Here is a 25,083-nt window from a genome sequence, read left to right on the forward strand (position 1 = left end):
CCCCCTCTCTTTCCTCAGCCGCAAGATGGAGTCCCGCTCCGTTCGGTCGGTCAGACGGGGCCTTGCTTGTTGCACGACGAGGCCCTTCCTGAAGTCTGTCCTGCCACCCACCACAGCAGCCCCTTCCACACCCATCTGGTGCCCGGGAGGGGGAAGCTTGAGTGCACCCCCCCCCTGCCGCCTTGTAATGGGCATTTCGGGGGGAGGGTTGTGCTTTGCAGGGGGCCTTTGATGGGTGGCAGCCTGCCCCATCCATCTCCCCTCCCGGCAGTTGCCAGCCTTGGGGCCCTGAAGCCAGAGTATGGGTGGCATCTGTTGCCAAAGGCCCCCCTGCGCTTCATCCCTGGAGGGGTCCTTGCTGGGCCCCCCAAGAAGTTCAGTGCCAGGACCGGCCTTCCCCTTGCCCCCCCCGCCCCCCCCCCCCGTTGCACTCCTGATGGTTCAAGGAGAGAAGCTGGGAAGCAAGTGCACTGGGAGCCCATTTGCAAGATGGGAGTCCCGTTTCCTCCGGCATTGCTCTCCCCCCCCCTTTGTGAGAAATGACCACCCCTGCTTCCCCCTACCCTCATGCCAGGTGCCCCAGATCGCCTGCCCCACCCAACTGTCCCCACAGACAGAGGTCACTTGTCCTTGGCTCTCACCCTCCCGGGAGAATCCTAGAGCCCTAGAGGTGGAAGGGGCCACACAGGACCAGCCTCAAGCATCCAGGAAAGGTGTCTGCCCAGCTGCTGCTTAAAGACGGCCAGTAGAGTGAGGAAGTAAACGAAGGCCCCTTAACTTTGCTGGGACTGGGCAAAAAAGCGTTCCTAAGAAATGTGTGGGTGGGAGCTGGGTAAAATTGGACAGGATGGTCACAAAGAAGCATTTCCATGACCTCTCCAGCCCTCACCTGGAGGTTGTCAACCCTGGATGGACCTTGGCCTCCCTTATTGCTCCCTTTATTTAAAAAAAAACTGCCCCTCTAACAAATAATTTCTGGCAATGGGCCTTACTGCAGTTGATCTACAGTGCTAGCCAAGCTACGGGGGAAATTCCACCCAGAACCTTAAAAGCTTATTATGGGAACCTCATCAGCCACCAGCCCGGCCTCCTGCACTCAACGGCTGTCAAATGCCTGTGCGCAAGCAGGCAGCCTCCCAGGACACCTTTGAGGCCTCCGAAACAGAAGGGGAATCACTACATTGCACGGTATTTCTGCACAGTACTTCAGCCCAGAGATCCAGAGCGTTCCTGGAGCATAGCGTCATTCCGTGATGTCACTGCAGGGACTGGGCTGGAAATGACATCACATCACCGTTGCATGACGTAGCAGCACCGTAGACGCATGATGCAAAGTGTGGCAGCACCAAAAACACAGGTTGCCCTTGGCCCAGTTGGCTTCCCCAGCCATACCAATTTTGAGAGGAGCCTCCGGGGAGAGATCTGCGTAGAGGAGATTCTCTGGCTTCAAGTCCCGGTGGACCACTCCGTTGGCATGCAAATACTGCAGGGGAAGAGGGCGAGAGAGACAGCTGCGTGAAAACCCCAGCCAGCCCCTCTCCTGCAGCACCACAGCGCAGGAATGCCAGCAAGGGACCTGGAGGGGATACTCTGCCCTCCCCCAGCAAGTGCAGCGCTGTGGCCAGCGGTGGCCCACACTGATTCAGGAAGCCCAGCAGGCCAGAGTGAGTCAAGACAAGGGATTTCAAGGAGGGACACGTGAGAAACAAACAACTGCCCCCCCCTCCCCAATCAGGTTTCTGGGAAATGGCCAAATCTGGGAATGAGCCAAATTGCGTTTGTTCCACAAGTCGCCCCTGGAGATCAAAAATCCAAGCAACAGCATTGATTAACGTGGCTGAGGGTCACCGTAAGGTGCTGACGGGGACCCCCCCCCCCTGGAGATGTGCAGTCAAATTCTCAAACCTCGGCTGAGAGGGACGGAGAGATTGGGTATTTTTTGGGTCTTCTATGAATTCTGCTGCCTTTTCAAGGCCCTTGGTTGTGATGGAAACGCTCTTCCACAGACCTTAAGTACAGAGAAACAGGGGCCTACCTAATTACTCTCTCGGGTTTTCCCTTTTGAAATTTCTGTCTCTTTTATGCCTGGCGATAATTTACATCCCAGGGAACGGGCTTGAGAGAACCTGCAGGGGTCCCCTCAGCCACTGACTGAGGTTTGCAAGGCTTCAACCTTCTTTCCGGCTACTTGTGGGGAATCTCTGTGCTGAAAAGGATTCTGGGGAATTGCTCAGAGGGGGCACACTTAGGGTGACCCTACAGGTCACAACGGAGCCACAGGCTCCCAAATTCAGCATTGCTGGATAACTCCAACATAGGAGCCCCATTTATTTGTTTAATGGAGAAAATGTCTTTGTAGGGGCTATTATTGGATACCAAATCCTCTGCTTATTAGCTCTTCCTGCAACCTTAAGGATCTTTCTCCCATCCCCAAGGTTCAGAGACAAGAAATAAGCTTGGCTTTTGGTAAGGGGCGATTACAGACTCCCATCTTGCCTGTCCATTGTTTTCTGGAACCCCTCCCCCTCCCACCCTGTTCCTTCATTTATGCCCAGCAACAAACTAGAACCAAGAGAGAGGTGCTAAGAAAGGGCTTGGTCTCTTTTACTGGCCTCCTTTTGATCAGTTCGATTTGAATCTGGAGCACCAACTTGATTGTCTGGGAGTCAAAGCTCCCTTCCTCCAATACCATCCCGGGGTCCTTTATCCCAACTGGAAGGTTGGGGGGGGGGGGGCGCGAACATAAGGATTCTGGGGCCTCTGTTCTTCCTTGTATCGGAGGCAGGGAGTGCTGACCCTGGAAAGCTCAAACCCGAAAAGCATGTAGGTCTCTTAAGGCAGGGTCCTCCAGATGTTCATGGACTACAATTCCCATGAGCCCCTGCCAGCAAACAGTTTTCTGGCAGGGGCTCATGGGAATTGTAGTCCATGAACATCTGGAGGACCACAGGTGGACTACCCCTGTCTTAAGGTGTTCCTGGACTTCTTGAAGACCACCATGATTATTCTTGGGAAGTCAGGTTATGTTTTCTGCCTTTAGGAAAGCATGCAGGCCCACGCTCATCTCCTGGCCAGTAAAGCCTTCTCCATCTTCTCTTCCATGAAGAAATTCTCAGGAGGTCTGCAGGAGAGCAGCTGGATTTGAGCCCAACAAGGTTTAGCAGGGCAGGAGCTTTCCAGACTGAGTGTTCCTTTCCTCGGACCTGATATTGTTCTATGTTGTCCTCTGAGGTTAGGTTCAGAGAAAGACGGACAGACCAGGGCAGAGTCTGCACTCACTTTCTTTATTCCATTGCCAATCCTGTTGAATTCAGATCGCTTTGAACTCGGGTCTTCCTCTCTCCCCCCCCTCCCCATTGAAACAGGAAAGTCTTCTGCACGTGGTTAGGGAGGCTCAGAAGATGGGGGGGAGCCAAGCCTCTTTTTTTCTTTTCTTGAAGGGGGGGGGGAGAGGAGCCAGGCAGGGAGCCTCTTTCTTTTCTTGGAGGGGAGGGGGAGAGGATCGACAAAGGCAGAGGAGGAAGGAAAAATCCAAGACCGACAGAAATTGAGAGAAATTAGGGGCTTCTCCTTTAAGGCAAGCGTGTCACATGACCAGGTGTAGCCTATCAGAGGTTCTCTGCCACGGAGCTTGGTTTCCCAATCCGGATATTGAGCATTAAAAGCACTCTAAGATATCGCACAATAAAGGTAGGGTCACACCGGATCAATCCTTCTTGCTGCAGAAGGAAAATTTAAATCGTCCCAAATCCAAACGGAAATCGCATTCTGTGTAGAGGGCAGGGACTGAATCGATCTGGGGTTGGAATAAAAGCTCCATGCAGTTTACACCCTGGACTCCAACAAGGGTCTCCCCAGCCTGACCACTGGGGCTCCTTGCCCTGGGACAGACCAAGCAGAATACAGCCACATTCTGGACCCTTCTCTCAGCGGTTAAAGAGCATACTCTGCCCTGCCTGAGCCTCGACTTTGTCCCAGGTAAAATGCAGAAGGCCAACCTGGGACGGAACTGCACTGGGCTTTTTATCCCCACTGACCCAGCATTAAAAAAAACATCTACACCTTATTTGATTTCCATTCTGATATTTAGCGCTTTAAATTTTCCTTCTGCAACGTCTATGATTCATCTTCGGTGGCGCTACCTTTCCCCTGCAATATCCAGAAGTGGATATAACTCACTACATTTGAGGAAACCACTCCAAAAGCCCCAGTATTAAGTGTAGATCTCTGCGTTTTGTCAGAGTAACTTCCTCCTCTGTGCCTCCAACGCTGACCTACCATGGTTGTCTGTTGCTGATTGGTCAGGGGGTCAGTTCAAAGACTGCCTGGTTCCCGGTTGCCATTCCCTCGCAAGACCTATTTTGGCCCTCATTTCTAAAACGAGTGTACTCCAAGCCCTCACTTCCATGTGCCGAGATTCGCGTTTTGGATTGTCTCCCCCCCCCTTCCCCCCCACTCGCTCAGGAAAAGAAAAATAAACAAACAGCCTCATATTCCATTCCCACCCCCACCCTCGCTTGCTTTGGTTGTAGAGGAGCCAAATGGCAGGAAATAAACCCCTCTCCAGCCTTGTCCTCCTTCAACGCTGGCTGGAGCTTCATGGCTCCCCTCCCCCCTCTTAGCTTCCCCAATCAAGTGGGAAGGAGAGAGCATCAGACAATTAAGGGTAGAACGCAACGTCTGTTTCAATTCGGGGGAAACAAAGGTGGGAGACCCTGTTTCAGCAGGATTCAGCAGGATCAGCAATGGAAAAAAAAGTAAGTGCAGATCCAGCCTTAGAAGCTTTAGGTTGATCCTGTATTGGGCAAGGGGTTGGAGTAGATGGCCACTTCTATGTTTCTATGACCCTGGAGGACTCTGGGGTGCAGCAGGAGGTTCTGGTTGATGCCGGGGTAGGAGGGTAATGCATTTTGCACTTTGCATTTTCTCTCTTGCTCTTCTTCCAAACGGTGGCAAACAGAATGGGCAGGGCATCAAAGGGCCAAGGGAGCCCACGGTCATCCAGCTGGCTGCATGTGGGGGAGCGGGGAATCAAGCCCAGCTCGCCAGATTAGAAGTCGGCACGCCTAACCACTCCTAACCACGATACCAAGATGGCTCTAAAGAGAGTCTTTTTTTGTTTGTTTGTTTAGGTTAAACTGCCATTTATACCCCCCAAATTCTAAGTTCCTCAGGGGCAGGGGAATTCAAAGCCATAATCTCCCCTATCCTATTTTCAGAAAAGAAACAGTGCTGACTGCAGAAGTCCTTGGATTTAGGGGTGCCGGAGATCAATCTGCAATGGGGAATCTCACTTCTCTAGCTCCTTGGTGGCCGAGCACCTCAACACCACCCTCATTTCTCTGCGTTCTGGAGCAGAGCTTTTCTATGGCGGTATCATCCGACGACCTTCCTTGAGGTTAGCTGATCCCTGGGCTCAGAGTCGGCTGGCCAGATGGCAGAACGGGATTATTAGGGGCTGTGCAACGTGCAGTGCAGCGTTCTGTGATCTGAACTCCAGATGTGCAATCAGGCCTGACGAGCCACTAGGGCAGCCAGGCTAGGCCTGAAGGGCAGGATAATGCTCCCCCCACCCACTCCTGAATCCCTGAATGGAAGTGGCCACTGCCTGTGTTCTGCCTGCCCCTCCCCCCATGGGGTTCAAAGGAGTCTCGTGGGATAGTCCAGCAAAATGGCATCAGACAAGGGGGCTCCACAAGTCTTTTTAGAAACACTTGCTTTTGCCCCTGGGTGGCCCCTGGGTGAGATGGGAGGCTGCACTACGTGGACCTTCACCTGGTTTGATCCAGCTGGGCTCTTCTGATGTTCTTAGGAAGGCCTCAGCCTCTCTGCCCTGTTGCTGGCCCTCCAGAGGAACTGTTTGGCTACCGTGTGAGGCCGGAGGCTGGACGGGATGGACCCTCCCTGGCCTGACCCAGCAGGGCTCTCCTGATGTTCTTAGGAAGGCCTCAGCCTCTCTGCCCTGTTGCTGGCCCTCCAGAGGAACTGTTTGGCTACCGTGTGAGGCCGGAGGCTGGACTGGAGGGACCCCTGGCCTGACCCAGCAGGGCTCTTCCGCTTTGGTAGCAGCTGCCATTTGTAGCTGCACTCACCACACTGAGTCAGAATTCCAAAGGTTCCTACAGGCTCAAGGAGTTTGGGGACCCCTGATGCAATTGCTTCCCCTGCCCTTTGTTTTGCAGCACCAGAACTCCAAAGCTGGAGCTGGTACCATAGAAATCTCATGCTGTGTGTTCTTTGGCCCCTGTGCCCCGACCCTCCAACCAGAAGCCCCGGGGTTCACGGCTGCAGGGCAGCTGCACAGCCAACCCCCAGCCCTTCATGGCCTGGTGGCTGAAGCCGCAGCTTCCATGGGCCTCCCCTGTCCAAGCAAACAGCAGATGCCTTGCAAATTGCGGCCCTGGTCTAGGGGGCTGCCGCTGCCCATCTTAATTTCACAGGTTGCCGATTTCAGAGATTAGAGGCAGAAAGCCTTCAAAGGCAGTGACAGTTAATAAAAAGAAAAGCCGGGAGGTCTGCGTGGTGGGGGAGGCCTCTCTCGCCTGTTGCAAATAGAGCGAGGAAGGACAGCAATGGGCCTCCCTGCGGGGGGCAAGCAAGGGCACAAGTTACCCCGATCACAAGGGCACACTCAGGTTGCAGAATTCGCCTTTTCCCATGGGAAGACAGGTTCAACATTGTATTTATTAATAATGCCTCCTTCCATTTATAAAATAGAATTGCACTGTATCTTTTCCAATATACAACAACGGAAGCACACCAGAAGAGCCCTGCTGGGTCAGACCCGTGTCCATCCAGCCCAGCATCCGGCCTCTGGCAGTCCACCATCAGGTGACGGAGGCTGAGTCTTCCCCTGAAGTTGTCTCCTGGCCGTGGGATTCGGACACTGACGGCCCCTGAGTGTGGAAGTTCCCTTTGGGCACCAGGGCCAGCAGGCGCAGATGGGCCTCCCCTCTTTGACTCTACCCCAGGGATTCCCAGCAGAGTTCTGGAGAACCCGGGAGTTACACCGACTTTCCTAGAAGTCTGGATGGCTGCTGGCATCATTAGACCTCACTGGAGGCCCTTCCCCTGTTGCTCTGCAGGCCAAATCTCTTTCTCCAGAATGGAAACGGCCAATGATCGAATGGTAGACTGGCTTGCCCCTGCACCTTCCTTCCACACCCATTTCGCTAAAGGGGCGCGGCACCACTCATGGAGTTCCTCAGACCTGAAAAATATTTCAAGATTTCCCCTTGAAAAAGGTTGCTCTGATCCCCTCCCAAAGCTGTCTATTCCTATGGCCATCCCTCCACCCCAGCCGCAAATTCCACATTTGAATCACTTGCTAAATGCTTCTCAAAGTTATTTAGATAAATTATTAGGGACTGTGGTCCTCCAATGTAATTTTTGCTGCCTTTAATGTGCTGTGTTAAACCTTGAGCCAGTTGCCTCATTTAATGTCCCACCCTGTCAACTGCATTGACTCACTCTATGCCATCCAAGTGAGAAAGGCGGACATAAAAATTAAATAAAATGAAATGAAGCTGATTACAAGATGCGGAAGACGAGACTTACAGCCACAGCCTCCAAAATTTGCTTCACCACGTTGGCTGCATCTCTCTCGCTGTAGAAGCCCCTCTCTACGATCCTGCGGGAAGGAACGGCAGGGGATTCAAAGGCTGACCCTGCCCTGCGGCTAGCATGCCTGCAAATGCTCACAAAACATCCAGGGCCTAGTTCCTTTCAGCCGTGGGGATTCGGAGCATGTGGTGGGTTGCTAGGCTACCACCATATCCAGGGCCCAACCCAGAAGCAGCAGAGGAAGCAGCTGGTGCTGCTAGGCAACTGCCCCCTCCCCCCTCCCCAATTTCGTATATAGAAAAGGGAGACTCTGCGAGGCACTTGAAGAACTGCGTGAACGGTTGCAACCACCGCAGCGGCTTCGCCTACTGATTGGATCAGGAGGAGGTGGTCTGGTGGTTGCCTAGCAACCCATCCTTTCCTCCAGCTTCCCACTTAACCCCCTCCCCTCATCTTTAACCGCTCCTGGCGGAGCGGAAGAAATAAAACAGTAAGGGCCCCGAGGGCAGGCCCTGTCCGGGATGGCTCGTGGGAATTGTAGTCCATGGATATCTGGAGGGCCGCAGTTTGACTACCCCTGCGCTAGAGAGTGGGGAGGGTTGATTCCATTTCCCATTTCACAACTCCTCTGCATCCCTGACTTCTCACTGGGAGTTTTTGGGAAGACAGCTCACCTGCGAAATATCCTCCATTCACATTGTGGCCAGATTCGTGCAAAATATGGTGGCCAATTTCCAAGTGGGGACATTCTGGAGACATTCTGATCTCCATGTAACAAAGGTCAGTTCCTCAGGAGAAAAGGGCTGCTTTCAAGGGCGAACTCTGTGGCATCGTATCCCGCTGAAGTCCTCATACTCCCCAAGCACTGCCCTCCCCAAACTCCACCCTCAAAATCTCCGGGAATTCCATAACCCAGAACTGGCAGCCCCAACACAAAACGATTGTTTTCTCACACGAGGAAGTTGTGAATGTCTGCTGCCGCATGCAGCTTAGCAGAGGCATGGAATTTCAGCCTGAAAGGAGGAGAGCCATCTCTTCGCTTAGAGTCCTGTGCGGGAATTTAAGCATACAGGGAAGCAAAGACTGAAAACTACCCTCCTCTCTTTTAAGGGCATACAATAATCGTTCTCCTTCCCATGTGCAAAGTGGGTTTTTTAACCACAAAAGAAGAGATGGTTTTTATACCCTGCTTTTCACTACCAGAGGAGTCTCAAAGTAGCTTACAGTGGCCTTGCCTTCCCCTCCCCACAGCAGACACCCAGCGAGGTAGCTGGGACTGAGAGAGCTCTGACAGAAATGTTCTGTGAGAACAGTTCTAACAGGACTGCAACTATCTCCAAGGTCACCCAGCTGGCTGCACATGGAGGAGTGGAGAATCAAGATTAGAGGCTGCCGCTCTTAGCCACCACCACCAGCACTCTGCCCTTCAGCAACTGCAGATCTGGAGATGTAAAACAAGCAGAATAAATCTCCCCTAGGCAGCTAGCAGGACAATGACAGAGAGAGGCCATTAGGAGCCCCAGTTGGGCAGAGTGGGGGTGACGGTTGGAAATGACCTCCAGGAGCAAGTCCTTTCCCCCCTCTGCTCCGCTGGGCCCCGGGTGCAAACGCCCTCCCCGCGTCTTGCTTGCATTGGTCTCCTTCCATTAAGCGCCTGCCAGTGATGCGGAGGCACCTCGCCGGTTACCTGTCGAAGAGTTCTCCACCTGTCACAAGCTCAAGGATGAGGGTGATCTCCGAAGGGGTCTCAAAGATGTCTTTGAGTTTGATCTTTAGGAAGGAAAGGAAAAAGAACAAGACAGCTTTGTGCCAGACTGATGCAAGATTAAAAAGGCAAATGTTCAGAGGCTCAGTGCAGCTCCGTTCTTGTTTCCTCAGGCTACAGCGTGCTACAGTGCGGCACAGGAACGGAGGGGTTAACAGTATCCCAAGAGTGCCACTGAGGTCAGAGCGAGAGGGTAGACCCCTGAGACCCTGGCAGGGCGGCCAACTGGCCAGAAAGACTGGCCTGCCTGCTCATCTGCCTTGGGCACACAGCCAGCGATCAAACATCAGCACATGAAAATCTCACACCCTGGAGACAGTCTGCAGAGGAAATGGTGACAGAAGACCTGCCATTGGTGGTGAAAAGGGTCATGCCGCAGCTGACTTAGGACAACCACCTTGGGCAGGGATGGCCAAACTGTGGCTCTCCAGACGTCCATGGACTACAACTGCACATGCATATGCTGGCAAGGGCTCATGGGAATTGTAGTCCATGGACATCTGGGGAACCACAGAGTTTTTAAGGCAAGAGATGTTCAGAAGTGGTTGGCCCCTGGGCTGCCTTGGAGGTCTCCCATCCAAGGCCTAACCAATCCGACTCTCTTCACTTCCAGGCTACATCAGGTCATCTGGGCCATCCAGGTCTAGTTTCTTTACTCATCACTAAATCCTCAACTGTTGTATTCCACAGTACATACAGACATCGAATCATAGAATCATAGAATCATGGAAGGTGCCACACAGGCCATCTAGTCCAACCCCCTGCTCAACGCAGGATCAGCCCACAGCATCCTAAAGCATGGGGGGGGGGTTGCACAAACAGAAGTGGAGAACTAACCTTATTTAATTAGCCACTTTATAATAGCTTTCAGGGGCTAAACACAGAGAAAAGAATGCGGTCATAGCATGAAGTCTCCAAATCTTGCCTCTACTACAAAAGCTCTCTGGAAGCACAGAAGCTTTCCACGGTATCTCCTGATCCTGGTTAAGGGGAAAATGCTGTTCAAGCAATTTACAAAGATGATCTGACTCCAAGGGTTACAGGAGAAAGAAATTTTACTTACAAAAATAAAAGCACATTTTGCATGACAGATTCATTTAGGTGCATTTAACTTATTGTGAAGAGCCTCCTGTGGCGCAGAGTGGTAAGGCAGCCGCCTGAAAGCTTTGCCCATGAGGCTGGGAGTTCAATCCCAGCAGCCGGCTCAAGGTTGACTTAGCCTTCCATCCTTCTTTGGTCGGTAAAATGAGTACCCAGCTTGCTGGTGGGGGGTAAACGGTGATGACTGGGGAAGGCACTGGCAAACCACCCCGTATTGAGTCTGCCAAGAAAACGCTAGAGGGCGTCACCCCAAGGGTCAGACATGACTCGGTGCTTGCACAGGGGATACCTTTACCTTTTTAACTTATTGTAAACAGATTAACTTCAGAAAGGCTAACTTGCTACAGCTCCAAGCCCAGGCAAGGGAGAGGTCCTATATAAGAAGGAAAGCAAAGGCCAAGCTGGCTAACTATTGCGGCGGAGGGGCAGCTGCCCACTGTACTCGAGGGAGAGAATTCTCTTAAGCACTTCCCTCCCAGATCCTTTTGTGAGCAGAGTTATAATATCCAACAGCTGTAAAGACTACAAGACAATATGCATGAAGCATTTCGGAAAATATTATGTGCTAAGCGTTGCTATTATTATAGATATAAAGTAATCAAAAGAAATCCATTAGCTTACTGACTACATAGACTTGGCAATGAATGAATGGATGCAGGTACATCGTGACAAAAATACAGGGATGAAAACATACACATACACAAAACAAACAAAACCCAAAATGCTTTGGCTGGCTTTATAAACTACCTTGATTCACTGTTCACAGCAAGAGTGGGGGGGGGAAGGTTTTAATACATAAATTTTAGGAAAAAAACAGATACCGGTGCGAGGGGGGAAAGAGATTTCATTCTTGGATCCTTTGGGGACGAGACTTCCACAGGAGCCTCCAGCAGGTTTCTTGTTGCCCCTGTAGTTAAGTGTAAGGAGGGCAGACATCCCCATGGCAGATTTCCCTGTCACCCATAAAAAAGCAAACCATGTGCAGGCAAGAAAATATGCCATTTGCAAAAGACTAAGAAACATGCGTCTCATTGTGTAATAACACAAAAGATGTGTCCTGGAAGTTTGAAAAATGTACATATGTTCCCTTTTGTTTGTTGTAGATGTTATGCATTTCTTATCTTTAGTTCAAAGAAAAACAAGTCTTTTATTCAGAAAGCAGATCTGGAATAAACATCTGTTTCGAGCATTCACCAGCATAGCATCTACAAAAAGGGATATGTGTATATTATACAAAAAAGGATGTATGTATATTACAGAGTCTTGTTGCCCAATTTGGAACAAAGAAGACACATGATGTAAATAACAGAGAGACATAAAAGACAAATTCTTATCCATTGTGACTAAGAGCTTATGATATGGAGCACAGTATCTCATGTGCTCAAGCCGTCAAGGAGAGAAGCACAAAGAACACAATCATAAATTAAATTAGTGTTGCAAGCCACCAAGCAACTTAAAATTAAAGAGTGACACATCATTATTGTTCCTTGAACCTGAAAAATCATGCCAGGCAATACAAACACAGAACAACCGTCTAGCCAATTTTGAGGTCCATTCCGCACAACTTAAATGCTACATTTTTGACATTATGCATGACGTCGTACACAAACCGCAGCACCCCAGCAACACTCCCGCAACATTCGCTTTCTTATAGCGCCTTGGGGGAATCGTAAACGTGGATTCCCCCTAAAAAAAGCACTTGACTCCTGAGAACAACCTGCAACACATCAGCAAAAGACACGTGCGTTCCCAAAATAGCATTAGGAAGAAGGTCCCTCCTCCGCTCCTACCCCAAGCTTCCGGGAGACGGGAATGCCTCCCCCCCCCCACAAACCATATAAAGCAACGAACAAGCGAACACGCTTTTCGTTCAACATAAGGTTTTAAACTTCAAACTTCCAAAGTCATAATGTCACAGTGTCCCTTGCTCACCGCGTGCCTGAATGTTGCCCTGCCTCCGCTAACATGCATTGTATGTTAATTTTTTTTCTTGGAGACGCATGTCAACGATTACACACATGTCCACCAGGAGGCTGTATTAATTAACATGGATGGAGGAACTGTGAAAGTTCCCTCAGCGCGCTTTTCCCCATCTCCAATGAATACCTCCCCTCTGGTTTAGCCTTTTTAAGGGAAAATTACAACGAAATACAGTTTCGTGTGAAGCAAAGAAGCAATGAATTAACACCTATTCGTTGCCACGTGTTTTCAGAATTTCAAAAAATAAAATCTAAAGGGAAAGGGGCATTTTGGAGCCACGAGGGCGATCCGTTTGATGGGCTCTTCAGTTTGATTGATGGGCTGAGGCAGGCAGAATCGCCACAAATTCAGAGCGCCTTGTTTGCAATTCCTGCAAGACTGGAAACGTGTGCGTTACCAAAAAAGCACGAATGGGGGCATGGATATCGCACTACAATCTGCACTGTGTGAAATGACAAAATTCCACTACAAATTGGCAGATGCGTGGAATGGATCTTAATATTCAGCATATTACTCAGCAACATATTACGGAACTCCAGCCTACAATTCTCAGTGTACTTATTGAAATGTTCTAATTGTGGGAAACAGAAAGATAAATTGTAAGGTAAACTAATTTTTTATGGAATCCCTGCCTATAGCACAACTCTCAACATTCTTATTAAAATGTTTTAATTGTGGGAAATAAGACTAAAGCCTAACTTAAGTAAAGGGCTAATATATAATCGGGACATATACCTATTTAAAGGGAACATTATAAAACATTATTAGTATTTAAACCTAAAGGTGCAAGAGTTTGTGTATGTAAAAAACCTTTTGCAAAAGGGCTTTGTTAATCATAAATAAATAAATAAATTTGTTAACATCAGCTAGAAGAAGAGTCAGTTTTTATATGCCTCTACCGGGAGAAGTCTCAAAGCACCTTCCTTTCCTCTCCCCACAATAGATACCCTGTGAGGTGGGTGAGGCTGAGAGAGCCCTGAGATTACTGCAGAAGAAGAAGAATTGGTTCTTCTATGCTGTTTTTCTCTACCCGAAGGAGGCTCAAAGCAGCTTCCAGTCGCCTTCCCTTTCCTCTCGCCACAACAGACACCCTGTGAGGTGGGTGAGGCCGAGAGAGCCCTGAGATTACTGCAGAAGAAGAAGAAGAAGAGTTGGTTCTTATATGCCACTTTTCTCTACCCGAAGGAGTCTCAAAGCGGCTTCCGGTCGCCTTCCCTTTCCTCTCCCCACAATAGACACCCTGTGGGGTGGGTGAGGCTGAGAGAGCCCTGAGATTACTGCAGAAGAAGAAGAATTGGTTCTTCTATGCTGTTTTTCTCTACCCGAAGGAGGCTCAAAGCGGCTTCCATTCGCCTTCCCTTTCCTCTCCCCACAACAGACACCCTGTGAGGGAGGGGAGGCTGAGAGAGCCCTGAGATTACTGAAGAAGAAGAAGAAGAGTTGGTTCTTAGATGCTGCCTGTCTCTCCCCGAAGGAGTCTCAAAGTGGCTTCCATTCGCCTTCCCTTCCTCTCCCCACAACAGACACTCTGTGAGGTGGGTGAGGCTGAGAGAGCCCTGAGATTACTGTTCAGTCAGAACAGCTCTACCAGTGCTGTGATAAGCCTAAGGTCACCCAGCTGGCTGCATATAGGGAAGCAGGGAATCAAACCTTTGCCAGATTTAAAGCTGGCGCTCCTAACCACTACACCAAGCTGGCTGGTGAAAAGGATGAAGGTGAAACACACTCAAAACCAGAAAGCAAAGATCATTTTCAGTGTGTCCCATTTTAATAAAGTAGCTCACTAAGGGCGCCTCCAAATACCCGCTCTTCACACGGGAATCGTGTTCCAAAATGGATGTTTTAATAGCCTGCACAGACTTAACAACATAGATATTTTTGAAAAGGATCTGATTTCCTTTTCCATAAAAGGTAAAAAGGTGAAGGTATCCCCTGTGCAAGCACCGAGTCATGTCTGACCCTTGGGGAGACGCCCTCCAGCATTTTCATGGCAGACTCAATACGGGGTGGTTTGCCAGTGCCTTCCCCAGTCATTACCGTTTACCCCCCCAGCAAGCTGGGTCCTCATTTTACCGACCTCGGAAGGATGGAAGGCTGAGTCAACCTTGAGCCGGCTGCTGGGATTGAACTCTCAGCCTCATGGGCAGTGCTTTCAGACTGCATGTCTGATGCCTTACCACTCTGCACCACAAGAGGCTCTCCTTCCTTTTCCATAGATAATGCTAAAAAATTAGTGTACCTTACTATCTTTTTGGAAAAAAATGTTTCTTACAATTAGAACATTTTAATAAGTACACTAAGAGTTGATCTGTGGGCTGGAGTTCTGTAATAAGTTGCTGAATAATAAGCTGAATATTATAAATTGGATAGACGGCTGTTCTGAGTTTGTGTGTGATCTTGTATTGCCTGGCATCATTTTTCAGGTTCATGGAACAATAATGATGTGTTGCCTTTTCATTTTAAGTTTTTTGATTTGAATGAAATCAGCGGTTTGCAACACTAGTTTCATTTATGATTGTTTTCTTTGTGCTTCTCTCCTTGATGGCTTTAGCGCATGAGTGATTATACTCCATATCATAAGCTCTTAGTTGTAATGGGTAAGAATTTGTCTTCGATGTTGCTCTGCTCTTTATGTCATATGCCTTCTTTGTTCCAAATTTAGGCAACAAGACTCTGTAATATACATACATACTTTTTGTTTGTTGTAGATGTTATGCTGATGAGGGGGTTAATGCCCAAAACAGATGTTTATTCAAGACCTGCTGTCTGAATAAAAGACTCATTTTTCTTTGAACTAAAGATAAGATGTCTTCTTTTCAATCCTTCCAGGCCTCATCTTTTGTGTTATTACAAGATAAGATGCATGTAGGCGGTATCTACGGGACCACCTCTCCGAATACGTCCCCAGAAGAGCCCTGTGCTCAGCCAACGCAAACAGACTAGCGGTCCCCAGACCTGGAGAAATTTGGTTGGTCTCAACCAGAGCCTGTGGATTTTTGGCCCTCGTTCCTGCCTGGTGGAATGAACTCATTCGCACTAGAGCTCACTGAATTCCTCAGAGCCTGTAAAACTTCCACCAGGCCTATGATTGGGCCAGTAAAACATTAAACATTAACATCTATTTGGCCTCCCTCCTGTAATCGCACTCCCCCCCCCCCCGGGTTCTGGTTTCTACACCCATGGGCAAACGTTTAGAACTGGTTTTAGAACTGTCAAAACTGCAGTTTTAAAGTACTGTTGAACACATGATATTCACGGCCCTGAGTGCCCTGGAGCAGGGAAGATGGTCTATACATCTAAATCACTATAAATAAATAAATTTTAGTCTTTTTCAAGCTGCATATTTTGATTCCTCCTGAGGCCATGCAGCTGGGATGGGGAATTTCCCATGGATTTTTTTTATATTACCAATTTATTGTTGTAGCCAGGCTTTTTCTTTGTGAAACCCTGGGCTTTCTTGATGGCCATGGAAGGATTTCCTGATTGGGTGGGCATTAATTATTTTTTAATATATTTTTAGATTGATTAAATATTTATCAGATGATCTGACCATGTATGATCTCATCAACTTGCCCTTCTCTCCCCCAATGGACAATGATGTGGCCCCAAGTGGACATGTACACAGCTCTGCTTCCAAACTATATTCTGCATCACTTCTGCACCATATTCTGCAACCACTTCTGGGGCTTCTTGAAGCCTGCAGGATGTTTCAGGGTGAAAAAATTGAGAAAGGTTGCTTTAAGCTATCTGTCTGTTATGTCCTCCGAGTCCCTAGCCTCTGGCCTCTTTTGTTGCAGAGTTATGAGTGGAAAGGTGCATCTCTGAAGACTAATGTCTAAAATATAACAACTAAATATTTAGAAGACCAACCAGCTTGATAGATAATCAGCCTTTAGAACCCACCAAAGGGTCCCTAAAGAAGAACGGTTGCCGTGGGGGGGGGAGGGGGGACCAGGTCAGGAAATGGCACTGAGGGGGGTGAAATGGGAAGGGTGAGGCCGGCATCCCTGTTTTCACTGATTCTGTCTTGCACTGAATCGCTTTCTGTGTGCTTTTGCCTGTTTGCCTTGCTGTTACTTCTAGGAATGCTGTCTGCCCCCTCATAAACATTGGTCTGCAGAAGGCTTTGACGTGACTGTAGGTTCTATATTCAGTGTGGTGATGTGCTTTGCATTTCTTCCTATTGGTTGCCTGTTGAGTGCATTCATGGCAGCCTTTCTCAACTTTTTTACCCTTGAGAAACCCCTGAAACATTCTTGAGGCTACGAGAAGCCCCAGAAGTGGCGCAATCATGCAGAATAGGGTTGGGAAGCAGAGCTGTGGACACGCCCACCTGGGGCCCCTCCCCTCCCCACCCCTCCAGGCCCGGCCATTTGGGGAGGGGGAGGGGTCGACATGATATGGTCATATCACCCAATCAATGTTTAACAGATTTTGAAAAGATATACAAAATTAATTAATTACCACCCATTCAGGGAACCCTTCTAGGGCCCTCAAGAAACCCTGGAGTTTCACAAAACCCTGGTTGAGAAAGCCTGGTATGGGCTCTAAAAAGGGGGGTTGGAAATGCTTATGGGGGGTGGGGAGCAGTTCCCGTTCCCTAGAGAACTGTGGCCAGACTCATGGGGGAGATAAGGCACGTTGAATTGGCATCTCTCTCTTAATAAAATCAGAATCCAGGGGCACCTTTAAGATCAACAAAGATTTATTCAAGGCATGCTCCTGGACTCTGATCTTATTGTGCTACTTCAGACCAACACGGCTACTCATTTGAATCCATCTCTCTCTTAGTTGGCCTCCAAGTTCTTAACACGCAGGCTGGAATTCGCACCTGCTGGAAACAACTGGTTTGTCCTGAGTGAACGGAGGAGTCAAACAGGACCCTGGTTCCCTGGGGGAAAGGAGTGGGGTGATGTGACGTTCTGAAGTGGGGTGGGGTGAAATTTTGCCCGTGGGGCGTTCCTCAGGTAGATCGGTCCCCATTTTGCTAGCTAACGTTAGATTCCACAACACGTGTCAGGGATGCACTGCATTTCTTTTCCAATAAACCTCTTTTGCCTCACATGCGAAGACTGGTTATTGGAAAGTCAGCTGAAAACCTGTCACCTGTTTACACAGCAGTGACTCTCTGGAAGGTGCACCAAAGTACTGAGGTGCTGTGTGGGAGCACTGGGGGCAAATCCCCTTCCCCTTGGCAGGAAGGCCAGTCCCCCCAGGGGTGGAAGTGGCCATGACGACGACGACAGAAGATCAGGAATTAAGAGAAACTTTTGGAAATGGACTGGGGGGGGGGAGATCAGAAATGTGCTCCCCCCCTCCCTGAGATGTGTTTTAGTGACATGAAGGATTTCATGCCCCTTTAATCATTACCTGGGCAGCTCAGGCTCACACCCTGCAGCCCCTCACCGCGGAAGCACCACCGCCAAGGGCTTATCCCCCCCCCCTCCTTAATATGTGCCAACACCGGCGGGCTCTCTTTCTGATGAACTGCAAAAGTTTACAATCCTATTATCACTTCCTATTAGCTGACTGCAAGCCATGGAGGGCACGGAGAGGAGCCAGAAGAAGAAGGAAAATGAAATCCTCTTTCTTCCCCAACCCCTTTTAATGGAATTTCTGAGCAAACCAAAAAAGCTCGTATAGGGGGAAGGGGGGAACCTGATTTTTTTTTAAAAGGCTGTTAGTTCAAGGAATTAGGTCAGCAAGAGTCTGGGACAGAATCTTTGGCCCTGGGTGTTGGAGAGATGCATGCCAAAGGAGATCTCTGGCATGCATCTGGGACCACACCGTTTCAGGAAACCGGCAGTAACTTCTGGCTGTTAAAAGAGAGGAATGCATCACAAAGCAGTGTCCCTGTCTCAGTTTGTCACTCACCCACACTTCCCCTGCATTTTGCAGAGGCCGTAGCCCTGGGTACGGAGGCCAGGTGGCTCCCCTCTTGGTACTGGCTAGTCACCTGGGCCCCTACAAATGCCCTGCCCATGGTGGACATACCAGGTTCACCCCTCATCTGGTGCTTCTGGAACCATTTCACAGGAAGGGTCACTGATCCTTGCTGTCCCTCTGTTAGGGGCAGCCGTGGACATATGGGGTTCAGCACTATCTCTGCAGAAAAGGAAAGTTAGGATGGGCAAATCCCCCCCCCCCTTCCAATTAAACTCCTCCCTTGCCCGGCTGCCCCTTCCTGAAGCCCTGGGCTGGCTCTGAAAGGCAGGGGTCCGTAGGAAGGAATCAGACACCAGCAAGAGAGAGCATTAATTGGGGAGGGGGCTTCATGTCAAACAGCACGATGGATACCCCTCCTACTTACTATATTTGGATGCGACAGTCTCAGCAAAACACCAATTTCGGTTCTGACAATTTTCTTGTCTATCTGAAAATGTAAAAAGAAGGAGGGGCATGTAATCGTCTGTATTCTCCCCCCAACTCAACATAAATGAATAAATCACTGCTAATTACCACTGCGGCCATCATTCTCTTCCCCAAGGGAGCCCCACACCCAGCTGCTGACTTGGCCACGCTCCATCGCAAAAAGGGGACTGCAACTCCCAAATGTTTTTGGGGCAGCTTGCAAAGGCCAAGGGGCTGGTTGCAGGCATGGTGACTAAGGGAACCTCAATGTACAGAGGCAGTCAGCCTCAGAACCCCAGTTCCAGGAAGAAGCATCAGAGGAATGCCTTGGCCTCTGTGCCCTGTAGCTGGACCTCAAGACGAACTGGTTGGTCCCTGTATGAGACAGGAGGCTGGACTAGATGGACCCTCCCTGGTCTGGCCCAGCAGGGCTCTTCTGAGGGTCTTCTCAGCGGAAGGCCTTGGCCTCTGTGCCCTGTAGCTGGACCTCAAGACGAACTGGTTGGTCCCTGTATGAGACAGGAGGCTGGACTGGAGGGACCCTCCCTGGCCTGACCCAGCAGGGCTCTTCTGAGGGTCTTCTCAGGGGAAGGCCTTGGCCTCTGTGCCCTGTAGCTGGACCTCAAGACGAACTGGTTGGTCCCTGTATGAGACAGGAGGCTGGACTAGATGGACCCTCCCTGGTCTGGCCCAGCAGGGTTCTTCTGATATTCTTATGAAGGCCTCGGTCTCTCCACCATGTCGCTGGTCCTCCAGGGGAACTGACTGGCCACTGTGTGAATTCCTGGATTCTCTCCAAGCCAGTGGAAGAGGCTCCTTTTGCCTGCTTGGTACCCCTCAGAATTTGGTGCCCTGGGCCAGGGATTCCTAGCCAGGGTTACCCAAGAGCACCCCAGGGGCTATGAGGCCTTTCCCAGGAGTTTGGATGGCCGCTGACATCCCTAGACATCTCTGGAGACCCCTTGCCCTGTTGCTACTCAGGCCCAGTCTCTTCCTCCACGATGGAAATAGTCAGTAGTCAACAGATTGATTGGCTGGCTTGCCCCTTCCTTCGTGCCCACTTCTGTGAAGGGGCATGACGACAGAAAAAGGCTGCCCTAGGCAGTCAGTCGCCTTGTTTTGCCTCGTGGTTGGGCGAGCAACAGGCTGCACCAGACCCTCCAGAGTGCTCAACCAACCTGCCCAGCAGGCCTGCTTTGTTTTCATCAAGGGAGATGTGACCCCCCCCCCAGGGCACCACCTTGGCTCTGAGGCGCCCACGGGAGTCTCTGAGCCCAAAGAGATCTGCCATCAAGTGGTCCACTCCCTGTTTAAGTCAGGGAGGAATTCCCACTTCTGGACGCAACTGTTGCTCACTTACCGTCTTCTGCAATATTTTGGCAGCATACTGGACATGGGTCTCTCGGTCTTCGCAGCTGTACACCACCGACGTGGCCCCCCTATGCAAATAAGAAAGGGAGAAATCATGGCACAACCGCCAATCTCTCCATCAGCTTGGGCTGGCTACACTAGAGTGGGAAGCAGAAACATGCCACTGGGTGGGTGTGTGTGTGTGGAATTGGCATGAGAGGGATGCCATGGCTCGCCTCTTCCTGCCCACATCTGCTCAGGCGGTGCTGAGGCCTGCCAAGATCTGACCATGTTCTTAACCTGAGCTTCCTGAGCTGCTAAGAGGGGGGCCAGAACAGATGCAAACGGGACGCGGGAGGAATCTTGGTAGCAGCCCAATTCCTCCTACTCCACAGCTCCTGAGAAGGACTCGTTCAGAAGCAATGTTTTATTTATTCTATTTCTTACATTTATAGATGGCAAAACTCAGAGAAACTGCAGATAGCTGTTTGGCCATCAAACCAGTACTGGAGACCTTAGTTGGCTGATTCATTTATTATTGAAGCTTTCATTCCGCCTTCTCTTGCCAGATTCGGGGCAGATCACACCCTGAATAAAATCGCATAAAACCCATGGTTAGTCTTAACTACTGTGGACACCTCGGCTGAAACCCTCCTTGTAAGGCAGGCTTTGGTAGCAACTGGGGGCTGGCAGAGGAAAGAGCAAAGGGAACACAACTAGCATTCTTGAGGCAAATCTGTGAGCCGAATTCTAATTTCCCAAACTAATTGTGATTAAGGTCAGCCAGGGGTCAGGACTGTGTTTGAACCAAGTAAACAAAATCAGAGTCCAGTCTGGCCCCTTTAAGACCAACAAAGATTTATTCAAGGCACTCGAAAGCTCCTTTGTGGGTCTTCAAGGGGCCTGACTGGACTCTGATTTTGTTTGGTTGTGCTGCTTCAGACCAACACGGCCACCCACTTGAACCAAGTAAATGAGGGGCATCAAGCCACCCCCACTCATCATATTTGGGGTTACAGCTTCCAATGGCTACAGCTGATCTTAGTGGTGCACCCCCCCCAAAACAAAACAAAACCCAGTGCCTTGGGAGAACTCAGAAATGCAAGAACATCCTCCCAGTAAGACAAGCATAACGTCTCAGGAGCAGTGCGAACCTTATTGCCTTGTTGGAGAAAACTGTAACGACAGTGTGTCGTTGTCCCCCCCCACCCCCCACCCCCCACCCCCACCGAGGCCCTAAAGCACACAGCATCTGCCAAGGACCTCTGCCTCCACAGTCCGCTGCTCCCCCTCCAAATCTGGCTTGACTTTGGTAAAACCCTTTTGATTAAAACCAGAATGCTGAAGCGATCTAAATCTTTAAGCGGCTTTTGAGACCCAAAAGTCCTGGCCCCTTCCCCCTCACCATCTCCTCAGCCTCCCTGCCTCCCTCCCCACAAGCCAAGTTGGCAAATTCACGTTCAAGAAGAGACAGCACACTCGGACCAGCAGGGAAAAAGTGATTAAAAATGGAATTCACTGCCAGAGGATGCAGCGGTGGCCTGAGGCACAGATGGCTTTCAAAGGGCGTATACAGATTCTCCACATTCAGAAGCAGTAAACCTCTGTGCTAGGTGGCATCTTCAGCAGAAGACCTTAGCCACTCTGCCCTGTTGTTGGCCCTCCAGAGTATTGGTTGGCCTGTGTGTGAGACAGGATGTGGGTCTAGATGGACCACTAATCTGATCCAGCAGGGCTGATGTTCTTATGAGGGCCTTGGCTTCTCTGCCCTGTTGTTGGCCCTCCAGAGGAAGTGGCTGGCCTCTGTGTGAGACAGGATGCTGGACCAGATGGACCCCTGGTCTGATTCAGTAGGTCCCTTCTGATGTCCTTGTATCTTGGAGGAGCTTGAGGCTGAGGAGTTTCAGAATAAGCTCCTGCTGAAATAAGCAGGGTTGCCACCTGGAGCTCTCCCACTATTTCATCTGATCGCCAAGATCAGGTCCCCCGGAGAGGACGGCTGCTGCTTCAGAGGGAGGACCCTATGACTTGCTGAAGTCCCTCCCCTCCCCTCCCCAACCCCCCCCCTCCCACAACATCTCCAGGAGTTTCCCAGCCCAGAGCTGGCAACTCTATGAACCAAGAAGAAAGAAAACGCCTGCTAAATCTTCCAGGCCTTTTGTTCTGTCCTCCCTTCCTGCCCAATCCAGGTCACCTAGGCAGTGAACAATTAAAACGGCGTGATGAAAATACCTCAGAAAACCAATTAAAAACCAGAGCTAAAAATACACGTCCCCCCAAAAAAAACACAGTGGGTTAAAACATAAGGCAGGAACAAGGAGTCGTTGAGGGAATGTGAGGGGGGGGGGGAGACTTCATCCAATGGTGGAAGACAGTGAAAGAAGGGGAAGCTGTACCCAAATGTTGACACCATGTCCAAGAAGGCCCCCTCTCAGACACACCTCCCTAAGCCTCCCCAACAGAGACCCAAAGAGGTTTTCATTGTTTTGCTCTCTTGTTTTATCCCAAGCCAACCCTGTGAGGTAGGTAAGGCTGAACATGTGTGACTAGCTAAAGGTCAAGGACTAGCTAAAGGTCCCCTGTGCAAGCACCGAGTCATGTCTGACCCTTGGGGTGACGCCCTCTAGCGTTTTCATGGCAGACTCAATACGGGGTGGTTTGCCAGTGCCTTCCCCAGTCATGACCGTTTACCCCCCAGCAAGCTGGGTACTCATTTTACCGACCTCCGAAGGATGGAAGGCTGAGTCAACCTTGAGCCAGCTGCTGGGATTGAACTCCCGGCCTCATGGGCAAAGCTTTCAGACGGCTGCCTTATCACTCTGCGCCACAAGAGGCTCAGTGTGAATAGCTAAAGGTCACCTAATCAACTTCCATGGCAGAGCAGGGCTAGAAACAAGAGTCTAAACACTACATCACACTGCCTCTCGCTGGTCCATCTTGTCTCCCGGGGCTGGCAGTGGGTCTGCAACACAGAAAGGTCTCTTCTGACACCTTCTACTTAGGGACGGAATTCAGGGCCTTCTGCCCTGCTAGGCTGAGCGACAAGATCCTTCACAACAGGACCTCTAGTCCACCTCACCTTCTACTTTGATGGGCTGCGGCTCTCTGAAAGGTCTTCTGCTACATCTGCCCCCTGAGATCCTTCATCTGGAGATGTTGTGGCTCTAATCTGCCACTTCCCTGCTTCCACGGGCCCTCTGACCAAAAGCAGAAGAGTACACATGAAGCTGCCTTGACTGGATCAGAACCTGGGTCCATCAAGGTCCATCAAGATCAGGGCTGTCTTCTCAGACTAGCAGCTGCTTTCTCAGGCAGAGGTCTTGCCCATCTTTTCTCTTGCCCTTCTCCTTTACCTGGAGATCCTGGGGGTTGAACCTAGAACCTTCTCCATGCAAAGCAAAGGCTCTTCCACTGAGCCCCAGCCCCTTTCCCTCGGAGCACCACTCACAAAACAATCACAACTTCTGCGCCTGCTGCCTTGAAGGGGCCTGGCACCACTTCCAGACGTTCCTTGAAGCCTGAGAATGGTCCAGGGGTTCCTACGTGGTCAAAAGGCTGGTCTGACCATCGCACCGCACTGATTCTTACTGGCATTGCCTCTCTTCTGCCTTGAATCCCCTCTCCAGAGAAGAGTATTTCTTATCACCTTTGGCTTCACCGGAGATACCAGGGATTGAACCCAGGACCTTCTGCATGCAATGTCTGTGTTCAACCCCCGTGTTCGACCCCCTCTCTATTATTAACACTGACCGCAAGAAGCTCAGAGAAGCCAACCAAGAAGAGAACTGGCTGGAAATGTTTCAACGTTAGCAGTCCCAAATCCACAACAGACTCAACCCCACAGGCAGCAGCTGCTGCCCCTGAATCCACATCATTTCAGTAAGCCCAGCAAATCTCCTGGGGTGGGGGAATCTTCTCCTTGCCATCCCTCCAGGCTGAAGAAAGCGGAACACCTGCAATTCAGCATGGGATTTTGGAAATGCACAGGGAGCTACCGGGAAAAGAACCTGGCAGCCCCACAGTTCTGTGTGGGATGAGCCCTGTCTCTGAGGCACAGAGGTCCCCACTACAGACGCCTCCTTGTACTAAGCACAGCTGCCTCCAGCTTAGTGGCAACAGCAGAGCAGGTGGATCACAAAGCAAAAGAGGATCCACACCAACACACCCCTCGCCCAAGCATCAAAGCAGACGCCTGGCTGGCTGTTACTTCCGCCTGAGATGCTGACTGAGCAGCTGTAATGGATCTTGCTGAGGAGCTGAGACGGTGGCTGTATCATCGGCCTGGACTGGACGGATGAAGGGGTGGTGGTGGTGGGGAACATTAACGAGATCGTTTTGCAGAGAGAAACAAACAACAGGTGACATGCCTGGGTTTACTGTCCCCGGCCTGGTTACCCACAAGTGTGGGGTGTCTTGCAAACCAAAGGCCATGGGCTGACACAGATTCTTGGGAAAGATGGCCTTGTTCAATTCAGTGGGAGAGACTTCTGAATAAGTGTGCAACGACCCTGCAGAGTAGGCTAGACGGGGAGACCTAGGGTCATCCAGTGATTTTCATAGCTTACGGTCTGTGGGTCCCTCTGTAAAATGCACGCTGCATGCTCCAGACTGGGTAGGGTTCTACTAGTCAAATCCCCTTCTGCTATTCCAGACGTGTTAAAGGGGGGAAAAAGGTTTTCTTCTTCAAAACTCTGGTGACAAGGCGGAAGCCAAGTTTCCAACAAGGAAAGCCACAAATGGGAAAATATTTCTCCCCCTCCAAGGCAAACTGAGAGGGGCTTATAAGCTTGTCTGCCTGGACCCTCCGTCGGACTTATTGCCTCAGACTCCCCATTTCGACACACTAACCGTGGGGTGACCAAACTGTGGCTCTCCAGATGTTCATGGACTACAATTCCCATGAGCCCCAGCCAAGTGGCCATGCTGGCAGGGGCTCATGGGAACTGTAGTCCATGAAGGTTTGGAGGGTGACA

The 25,083-nt window shown here is 50.3% G+C and overlaps 1 protein-coding gene across 1 annotated transcript in view; it reads right to left on the reverse strand.

The window, feature by feature from the left end:
* Positions 1-25,083, reverse strand: part of LOC143834730 (calcium/calmodulin-dependent protein kinase type IV-like) — a 49,245-nt gene that overhangs the window by 18,980 nt on the left and 5,182 nt on the right. Inside the window, exons 2-6 of the mRNA XM_077331418.1 lie at positions 20,121-20,199; positions 18,720-18,782; positions 9,251-9,333; positions 7,558-7,630; positions 1,393-1,483 (exon numbers count right to left, since the gene is read on the reverse strand). Of these exons, the coding sequence (XP_077187533.1) occupies positions 1,393-1,483; positions 7,558-7,630; positions 9,251-9,333; positions 18,720-18,782; positions 20,121-20,199 (389 nt within the window). The remainder of the gene's footprint in view (positions 1-1,392; positions 1,484-7,557; positions 7,631-9,250; positions 9,334-18,719; positions 18,783-20,120; positions 20,200-25,083) is intronic.

The sequence above is a fragment of the Paroedura picta genome, chromosome 4 (genome assembly GCF_049243985.1).
Source record: "Paroedura picta isolate Pp20150507F chromosome 4, Ppicta_v3.0, whole genome shotgun sequence".
Taxonomy (NCBI): Eukaryota; Metazoa; Chordata; class Lepidosauria; order Squamata; family Gekkonidae; genus Paroedura; species Paroedura picta.